The sequence below is a fragment of the Serinus canaria genome, chromosome 3, assembly GCF_022539315.1.
Source record: "Serinus canaria isolate serCan28SL12 chromosome 3, serCan2020, whole genome shotgun sequence".
NCBI classification, from domain to species: Eukaryota; Metazoa; Chordata; class Aves; order Passeriformes; family Fringillidae; genus Serinus; species Serinus canaria.
Window position 1 is genome coordinate 43,577,022 of NC_066316.1, and position 10,378 is coordinate 43,587,399.

The following is a 10,378-nucleotide window of genomic DNA, read 5'->3' on the forward strand; positions in this document are numbered from 1 at the left end:
TTCATTTACTTCATTGAAATGATAAAATAAATAAGTAGTCATGCTCCTCATTGAATTGTAATGATCAGAAGTAGGGATCTGATGAAACACTGAGATTAATAAATATTCATTTTAATACCTTCCTTTAAACTATACACATTTATGTTTGGAGAATATATATAAAAAAAAGAGTGCAGCATACTGCTGGTCATAGAGATCTCCATTTCCAAAAGTCTCAGTCTATGAGAGCTGACTATTACCTCTAAAAATAAGGCAGTCAGTACATGGCTAAAGTAATTTGTAATACATTTGAGATAAGACTTCCAGGTTTTGGGTAATCTTTGTACCTTAGTAAAACATTGCAAATGCGCCCAAAAGATGGAGTAACTGTGTCAGGTTTTCCAAATTCCAGGAGTAATTTTACAATAATTTTTCATTTTGGTTTTATTTGGTTTGTACACATTCCTAGTTGCTTTGTTTTTCCAGGTATTTCAGGGTGTTGTGTGTCTAATAATTTTAGAGGGAAATAATTCCAAATTTTTCATGAAGTAGTAAGTGATTTGTCGTGCTAAACTGATACAGATAACCAATGAACATAATTAGCTCTCATATTTTTTACTTCTGCTTGTATATACAGGAATATTGTGGTAAAAGTTTATTTTCTGTCTTCTCATCAAAATCTTTTGAAGGCCACTTAATCATGAAAGTCATAAGTAAGGGAGTGTGGATGTTGTAAATTCCTATTATTATGGGTTTTTTAATACCTTTACATGGTTTTTTTCTTGCTCACTTGTAACAGATTTGAAGCCACTAGTATTACTCTTTCTGTTTATGTGGGGTCTTCTGGTTGTAGAATTAATAAAGGAAAAAAACCAAGGATGTCGCGGTTCAAAGCTCTGAAATTATGCCATAAAGAAAATTAACATACTGGCCAGAGATGACTGGGGTGAGAAAAGTCACAAGCTTGAAACTGGTCCAGCCCTACCTGGTTTGCTAATAATTAATTAATTTTTTTTTTCCACTCAGGTTATCTGTTGATGGGCCTTATCGCAATGTTGGTGGTTCTTGAGACTTTCTGTGAACTCCATGAACTCAAAAAGTTTAGGAAGTTGTTTTATGTGAAGAAGGACAAGGAAGAGGACCAAGTGCATATAATGGAACATGACCAGCTCTCCTTCTCTTCCATCTCAGACCAAGCAGCCTCCATGAAGGACGATCAGAAGGCAAACGAGCCTTTTGTGAATTCCCAGTCCCCAACTTCCAATGACAGCTCTCTAAACAATTAATACACGGGTATCCATACCAGTGTTTTGGTGCATTTATGCTACTTACCATAAGAAATAGAAAGCCTCATATTTTTTTCTCAAATTATAAAAGCTGGAAGACTGTGCTTCTTTAACAAGGATTCATCACTTCTGACATAGAAAAGACTTCGGCAAAAATGTGGGAGCCACCCTGGGAAGAGGGAATAAATGTAAGATGTGGCTGGGAACATAAGGCCATTTTGGTTGAGGGGTAAGGATTTAGGTGTACTGCATTCAGAGATGCCAGAGAGAAAGGCTTGCACAAGCAACTTCATTGAACATCTATAGGAGACAAGGCCTTCACTGACATCCAGCTCTTTGAGTTGCATGCCCCGTCTTGCAACTGGTTGACAGCAGATTTTGGAATGTGCACTTATGATAGCCACAGATTTAATCCAATAGCTAGCATCCTAATCTGGAAAACATTTTCAGAGCAATATCTCTAGATGTGGTGGAGGGGGGGAATATCTAGGTCCTCCCTCTATTACCCAGTAACTTGTAGGTGTAAACAATTATTCCGGGAAGGATAAAATAAGACTGCAATCCCTCCTTTGCCCATGCTACTTACATCTTAATTTCCTACTTCCTTAAAAGGGCCTCCAATCACCAGAAAAATGTTGTCCTGAAGAGAGTGTGCCTTGGGTCTTCTGTGCTGTTTGTTTTTTGTATGAAATACTTTCCTGAGAGATAGCAAAAGCAATTCTAAGCTCTGGATGAGGTGACATGGTAGGGAAGGAAGACAGATGCATTTCAGTCTTCTGAAATGGGCAGTAGTGGATATTTAGCTGCTAAAAACGAGTCAGCATATGCCACACATGACTGGCACAGTCATGTGCTTGTGGCATTCTCCTAATAGATGGTTGAAACCTGCTCAGCAGAAGGACTCAGTGCTGTTCCTCCCACAGTCCAGCCCAGTGTGTGCTCTTCTGAGCTGGTGGGCACACAGAGGAACAGAAACAGCATCACCTTTGAACATAGCTCTTGTTTCTTCTTTTGCTTTTCTAACTCGTAACTCGGAACACTTTGGAGCAGAAGGGAATGTTTCAGGGCAAAACAATTTTTCAGTTTTTCGTATGGTAAGAAAAAAGGAAAAATGTCACATTTGGTTCGGATGGAACCGAATTTTTTTCCCCTTGGGAAAAGTTATTAAAAAGTCAAGATCTTGCTCAACTTCTGAAGCTGGAACCTCTTTGACTGTAACAGCAGAGGTGTTTTAGTCCAGCTACCAGTCACTGTGCTGAATGCAGGTACCTCAGAGTGAATTTCAGTGAGCATGAGATGACATTTAAGTGGTTGTAGTACTTTCTCTTCTGGCCTTAAGAATCTTATGATAGGGGAATCTTGATAATGCTTTGCAATGAACAAAAGATCTGGAGCACAAATAGCCATAATAGGACAGCCTCCCACATAGGAACAGTGTAGAGGAGAGCCTTTTACCTGCAGTGCAAGCATGCCAGATTGCCTGTAATTTGGCTTTTAGTGTTTAGAGCTGAATAATAATTTACTGTAAAGAAAACAATTGCAGCGTGTCTAGATTTAGCGCACGTGGGAAAAATACTTGAAAGTAAATAACCCAAAATATACTGTGTTTGAGCTTAATTATAGCTAGCATCAAACAGGTTTTTATATCTTTACTGGAAAAACTTACTTTATGGTTAAATCAGCTGAAAGTCTTCAATTGAAATTTATATTTGTAGAAAATCAGAGCTAAAGGTTTTGGTTGTTTTGAGTTTTACAGGTTAGGTGAGAGCATATTGTGTTTGCATGTTCCCAGGAAAGTGGCTATTTTTATACTGCTTAGGTTAACACAGTTCTATTTATAAAGAATGTTAACCAATATATATGTACATATATACATAAATTTATTTATATACTGTACATATATCATAAATCACCAGAGTCTAACCGACTTAGGAAAGGCATTTTAGATAATTTTTCCCCTTGTCTCCTCTTTATACAGTCAATATTTGAAAACTATGGCATTAAAATGACTCTGATGTAAAATTATGAGTACTGTACTATAAGAAACATTTATACTATTTTTTTTCTGTGGAACTTTATTGATTGTTTTCAGTACCTTAAAATTCAAAAATTCTTTTAATTTCCATGTAATATTAAGCTCTAAATGATATGCACAGATGTTAAATGACATACAAAGTTACTTTTGCAGCGTGTACAGAAATGCAAAATGTAGACACGTGAAGTGAAAGCACAGAATTCAAAGCAGAAGCGATAAACTAAGCAGTATACTGTGATTGTAGGTGAATATTTGTTATTTTAAACTGAAATAAAAAGTCTGGCTTTTGCCTCCCTGCACTATGAAGTGGGAGTATTTTCTTTAGTGGAATGTGTGCCTTGAAGAAGTCCTGTCTGCATTTGTGCATCCTTTAGTTAGCCTTCCTCAGCTCAAGGAGGCTCTATTAATGCCAGTGTTGTACCTAACGTTGTTATTAATTGTGGCTTAGTATTGTGCTGGTTATTCCTTTAAAGAAAAAAAAAAAAAAAAAAAAAGAGCAATCCAGGGTATGTTTGGTTTTATTTCAGATGCTGACTGACTAGAGCAAATAAAAAATAGTGACATAGCATTTATCCTGTCCTTATGAACCAACTACTCCAATATTTGAGAAATCTGAAAAACTGATGAAAATAATGGCCCTCATATAGCTTTTATAACTTCACATGAAGCCAGAATATAAGATGAGTTGAATCTGGAATCCAGATCAGAAGGAGAAAGATTATTATGCAATAACCTCAGTGCAAAGTGCATACCTTACCTAGAGGCAAACTGTGAAGCAGGTGCATGTAAACCCAGATGGAGAGCAATGGTGCTGAAAAAAAGTCACAGGAGAGAGTTAGAAATGCAAGCAAATTTCTTGTACACATAAATGCAAATTACTTGTACACGTAAAAGAATTGCCTGGGTTATGTCCTCACTCTCCTGTCTTCAATTGTTCCAGGCATATATCCCATTAATAGCTTTATTCCTGTGCTACAGCTGACATTTGCCATCTTGTCATTCTCTGTCAGTCATTAAATATAAACTTGTTTTATTGGTATTTCAAGGGAAAGGACTGGCAGGATATTCATTGTGTTGGAGGAAAGAAAATGGAAAAACCCACTCGAGTTTTGATTTTGAAGCTGAGTGACAGCCATGTTGTCCCTTAATGAAGGTGTTCTCTTCCCAAAGTTTCTTCCCAAGGTCCGCCAGTGGCACCTTGTGTGGGTGCTGAAGACTTGCTGGAGGTTGAAATAAGTTATTTTTGAAGTAGATAATTCCAGAGACTGGGGCAGTTTACAGCTTTAATGTCAGCACTGCAAAACCTCCCTAGCTGGGTGCTTATGAACCAGGGGAGTTGCATAAGAGCAGCAGTTCTGGGTTACATTAAATATTTGTCTAGCCCAGTGTTTGGTCTCTGGCAATAGCCAGGGGCAAGATGTGAACTTGTGTAAGGAAGGGGCAAGTGTGTATCAACCATTGCCCAGGATGATCTAACTCCCAGCAGTGTGCAGCTCTGGATCCATGACAGTATCTAGGAGGGATGGGAAGTCGATGTAGGTGTGGTGTGTGGAAGAGATTCTACAGTGAGGTGCCTGCTCCCTGCTTTGGTCAGTGAGAGATTGTCCTGCACAGGAGCAAATGGAGATTTCCCACAAAGCTGTTTCAAGTTAGGTGCTTTGCAGTTAGCAGGTAACTTGCATGGAATGGGCTCTTGAAAAAGGGAGTAAGGGAAAAAGGGGAAAGAGGAAATCCTTTTATGTGCTGTTACTTGGACAGTGCTATCCTGTAGGTAGATAGGAACTTGCACACAACCTGTTTGCTAATGCCAAATCCTGTATTTACGTGTTACAATTTGCTTTGTAAACCGTTGCCACAAATGTAGTGAGATAAGTAGCTAAAAATACCACTGCCCTAACGTTATTCCATTATTCATTCTTGTAGATTCTGCTTTCTACTGAAGCAAAATAAAGCAAAAATATTACTATAATGGGAAACAGTGTTGTTCCAAGTGTGCACCAGTACAAGAAAATGGGGTTTCTCTTCTCTGCACTACCATCAGTATTGCAGCATATATCAAAAAGCTTCTGGAGAGCCAAAAAAAATTTCTTGTTGCTTGTTTCAAACAGAAACCGTATTTTTGAGATTCTGGAGCCTGCTTCTGCAAAGCTACATCTTGCTTAATGCAGATTAGGTACTTGGTGTATGTAATTTTAATGCTTACTGTGTCAGTCTCATTGCTTCCTAAGTTACCATTCCACTTACTTTTTATCACAGAGTTCTTACCACAGTTATCTTCCAAGGTCATCGTGTTGCCCCTGAGTGTGAGGACTGTGATGCAGTTGTTTTGCTGGTGATGGTGCAGGTTTGCCAGGGCCGTTGCCTTAGCTGATAACAAGACGATCTCACTCGTGGCAGTGAGATCATTTGGGGCCAAATGACAGATTTAGGTAATGAGGAGGGACAGTGTGGCTGGGAGCGGGTGCATGGGCTGACAGCCAATGTCAGGAAGAAATCATCCTGGCAAACTGCTAAGTGACCACATAGTTTTCACTGGGCTTCATTGCCTGTCACTAGGAGTTAGAGGAAGGAAGAGCAAGGACATTGCCAAAAGTCTTCTGAAATGAAGTTTAGTGGAAGTTTTTCACCATTTATCTACATTTATCTGCAGTTGCACCATATATTCTATGAATCAGGATATTGGTTTGGCATTTCCCCACTGTAGATGGCTCCTGTGGCCCCTGAGGCAAGTTATGCTTGTTATCCTAACAAGCTTTTTCTGTCTGAAGTTTACTTAGTGTTCAGACTCATGAGCAGGAGCATAGGTCAGTGCCACTACTGAAACTTTGCAAGGGCAAATGTGGCTCAAGGCACTGCCTGGCCTTGGGTCAGCCTTTCATTTTAGTGCCTAGCCTGTCTAGAAAGATAGGAATGAACTCTCTACCTTAAAAAGAGAGAAACTCTTCTAGGAGGCTCAAAATTTCCCAAATCCATTTAATGCTGATCCCAGGATTTTCATAGTCTTATGTGTATAGTGCATATGTGCAAGTATTGGGAGGAGCACGTAGAACTGACACTTCTTTTCTCTATACCTGATTTTTTTTGAGACTGGTTTACTCCCTTAACCTTCTGAATTTCTCTTCTCCATTCAGGAACATGGCTCACAGTATTCTCTGATTGTCCTTAAGCTCTCACTAGTACCTAGCTGGGCCATCTCAATAGGTAGCAAGGTGAGATTGAGAGAGTAGAAAGTGACTTCATCATCTGCCCTAATGATGGGGACAAGGTGAGGGGACAAGAAAGCCCCATCCCCACCATTTAGCTTTAGCTGCAGCCACCACTTTATTTCTAAAACCATTTCCTATGTCTGGCACAAAAAGACTGTATGATTCACTCATCTGTACTGTGCATGTCAGCCAGTGCTTGTGCTAATGGTAACATAATGACATAAAAACTAATAGCTCATCTAGAAGAAATAAATTGGTTTATTTTTCTTTTTGAGTGTATTACTGCTTTGCTTATGAGCATTAGACTGATTGAATCCTGGCCTGCAACATTATATCTGGACATATTATCCTACAACTGTAAAGCTTCCATCTCAACCCCACGTGGGCAAAAATTAATCAGCATGTTTGCATAAACAGAAGACAGCAAACTGTAGTGTCAGTTTAACTAGGAATTAGCAAATCCTTATTCTGCATTTCTGGGCTGGTTTCCTGATCATGGGCAAAGATCTGTTAAATTTGTTTAGCGGTTGCCAGCTGTGATTTGAGGCATGCTTTCTGAACAGGGATACAAAAAATATCATTGCCCAGTAATGAAGTACAACATCACCTTTGGGATAAAGTCCCTCAAATGTTCAGTAGGCTACTATTGCAGATTAATGCTATTTGCATGGGATAATGGAGCCCTAGTTTGAAATTTATTGTTCAAAAATGAAAGTCCACACTCCATTTAACTCAAATTCCTGCTTCATGTTCAGTGGAGAGAAGAATCAATACAAAAGAAGAAAATGACCCTCATTTGGTAACCCCCTACTGGGGAGCTTGACCTGCTGTTGCTGAGAGCTGAGAAAACGCCCTGGCTTTTCTGACCCATGCAGAGCGTGGAGTCAGGCAGTCTGCCCCGGGAGGGTTGCAAACAACATCAGCCTCAAGGAGGTGGAGTGGTGCAGGGAGAGCAGCTTCCATGGGGCACAAGAGCAGAGACCACAGCTGCTCTAAGGCCAAAGGTAAGTAGCAAAGATGGCCAGTGAAGGGGTGCCATGGTGGGACTTGGAGGCTCAGGGGCAGTCAGCCTGCTCCAGCCCACCCCCTGGGAGGAACCTGCACCCAAGGCAATGTGAAGAGAGGAGGGGAATAATTTGACAGCAGGATTATCTAAGAGGAGGGTGTCACTAGAATAAAACTAGTCAATCTGTTACAAGTAGGAGGGAGAAGGTGAATTTCTGTCTTTTAAAAGCAGAAAGGACCCTTTTGATGCTCTTGTGTGGCCTCTTACAGCAGCCAAGAAACAGTGCAGTATTAAAGCAGATAGGACTTCTGATCTGACAGAAACAGACCCACCACTCATCCTCTGTCCCTGATGCTAATTATCTTCCCTCTTAAAAAATTCCTGTCTTCTTTGGCTAACTGCACAATTTCTAATTAATTGTTCTAAAACCAGCATTGTTATAGGACTTTTTTATGCATTTTTCTGCTAAGGTACAGACCACATTATATTAGCTACCAGCTTGCCCTGAAAAGATGAGCATCCTTCAAATGTCCTCTTTAGTAGGTGAAGCAGGCCATGCTCCTCTGAGTGCTGAACATGAGTATCTTGTCAAAAGCTCAGCTCATTCCCAGTTCAACATGCATTTTTCAGCACAGCACTGAAACCAGGGTGCCACAGTCCTGCCTGTACCCAGGGTGGTAGCTCTGCAGAGGGGCTGTGCTGTGGCCAGGGAGTAGAAAAATGAGGTGGCATTAGCCACCATGCCCCTACCTCCATGCTTTCCCTCTATTTGGGGACCTCCAGGTTTCCCTTCATCCCTCTCCTTACCCGTGGAGCACACCTGATACTTGTCCCTACCCCTACTAACCTGGGGGGAGGTGCATGGGGACAGAGAATCTGTGGCAGCATCTCTGTCCTAAATGCTCCTAAGTGTCTGACACAGAGACATTGGTTTTAAACACAGTCTGCTGCACCCTACAAGAGCCAGGAGCTTTGTAAATGCCTCCTAGTCCATCTGCCCAGCCTGCTGTTCAGAAGCTGTTTGCCTCTCGTGCAGACCCTTGGGATGCAAGAGGTTGTCAGAGCTCAGAAGAAACGTGGGCAGACATGCCAGAAGGGTCAACTGCAAATTTACTTCAGGCAATCTCAGAGCACTTCGTTTTGGGCCATAGGGCTATCTCATCAATTCTCCTGCTCTCCTGGCTGTGCCTCAGGCATCAACAAGGTGCTGAGAACAAATATGAATGTATAAATGACCCTTGGTCAGGAGTGAAGCCCCTTGCAGGGAGGGCATTGCACAGAGTAGGAAGATGTATTTTTATTAACTTCAGGGTACATGTAAAAAAAATAATCTTTCATACTCCAGGGCTGGAGCATCCCCCTGTGATAGAAAGTGCCCGGTGATGTTCTTGGGGACACTCATACTGCGACCCCCTTGGTGAGGTCTAGTTGTTATTGAAATGCAACTGAGGCTGCAATTTTCTATTCAAGATGAGGCAAGAGATTCAACTCCATGATACTGAGGTAAAGCAATGTCCTGAGTTAGGCAGCAGGGTCCCACCTCCAAACAATCCAAAACTTTGTATCTGCCAAGCTACTGATAATTCTGATGGTGCAAGCATTGCTGCCTCATCTTCTCACAAAGGAGGCTAATAAGAGTTGCAGTTTTTGATTTGCAAGTCATGCATTGAAACATAAACCAATCTCAACATGAAAATAGTTTTTTGACAAGTTTTAGTCCTGAATGCCCTTAGATGTGAGCTTGGTGACTAAACAGAATAATGTAATGATTGGTACACAGACAGCAGACTGATCCTGAAAGCTTGGACAAAAATAGATCCCCTGGGCAAATGGTTACCCAGGACTTTCTTTCCCAGCTGCAAAATGTAAGCCTGGATGAAACTCCCAGAGGTGGTAGCTGGAGCAGAGATGAATGGAAAGCACACAAACCCCAATAAGATAATAAGATAATAACCCCCCAATAAGATAACCCCTTGGTTCAGCAAGACCCCCAATAAGATAATTTCATTGAGTTCCAAGAAACAAGAAGATGTGTTTGCACCAAACTGATCTAGCAGACAGCTAAGAGAACAATTTGCTTCTGCTGTATTTCTGCCTTTATGTCACTGTCGCTCTTTGCACCATCCTGTAATGCAGCAAGTGCCACCCTTCTTGAATGCAATACAGGCTTGGTTTAAAATGTGTTCAGAGATGTTTCATCAGCAGCACCATAGTGTGCTAATGCTCTCATGCTGGCAGCTCCATGAGGCATTCCCTGAGGTCATGTGGTCAATCTGGCAATTTTAATTGCATCTCATCATTTAGCCTCATATCTTGTTAGATGTGAGATATGAAATCAGTAGAAAACCTTTGTGTCAAGTATTGCAAGGAATTACCACTCCATTTTCAGCCTGTGTTTTTGCACTTCTCTCAGAAAGAACCCAGTTTATCTTGTTTAAGTATTTTATAAACCCTTCTGCATGGTAGATCATGGCTCTATCACACTTTAAAAATGCAACCATATTCTGTCCCTTTTGTATTTGTGCTGCTATTTTACCAGAGATTAAAGCATTGACACAAACAGTTTATCCAAGAATCAGAAGCATGTATGAGATCTGGAGCTTCTCCCTCAATCTCAAGAGTCCAAAATCGTCTCTGTAATGACAGAGTGGTCTCTAAAGGACTATGAGGAAGCAAGAACAGGCAGTGAGATCAGAGGTGATTTTCAGCTCCTGTCTTGCTTAGATTCAATTCATATTCTTGCCCTGATGCAGCAGCCACAGTGCACGTTCCCATGGAATTTGGCAAACTTTACATAAATTTGGCCTACTTTGCACCCAAATTTCAAGGCCATGCAGAAATCAGAACATTAACTTCTGTTCTTCTG

The 10,378-nt window shown here is 40.8% G+C and overlaps 1 protein-coding gene across 1 annotated transcript in view; it reads left to right on the plus strand.

Moving 5' to 3' along the window:
• KCNK1 (potassium two pore domain channel subfamily K member 1) overlaps window positions 1-6,773 on the plus strand; it is a 34,689-nt gene extending 27,916 nt beyond the window's left edge. Inside the window, exon 3 of the mRNA XM_009092851.4 lies at window positions 1,006-6,773. Within this exon, the coding sequence (XP_009091099.1) occupies window positions 1,006-1,265 (260 nt within the window). The 3' untranslated portion in view covers window positions 1,266-6,773. The remainder of the gene's footprint in view (window positions 1-1,005) is intronic.
• Window positions 6,774-10,378: the final 3,605 nt, after the last annotated feature.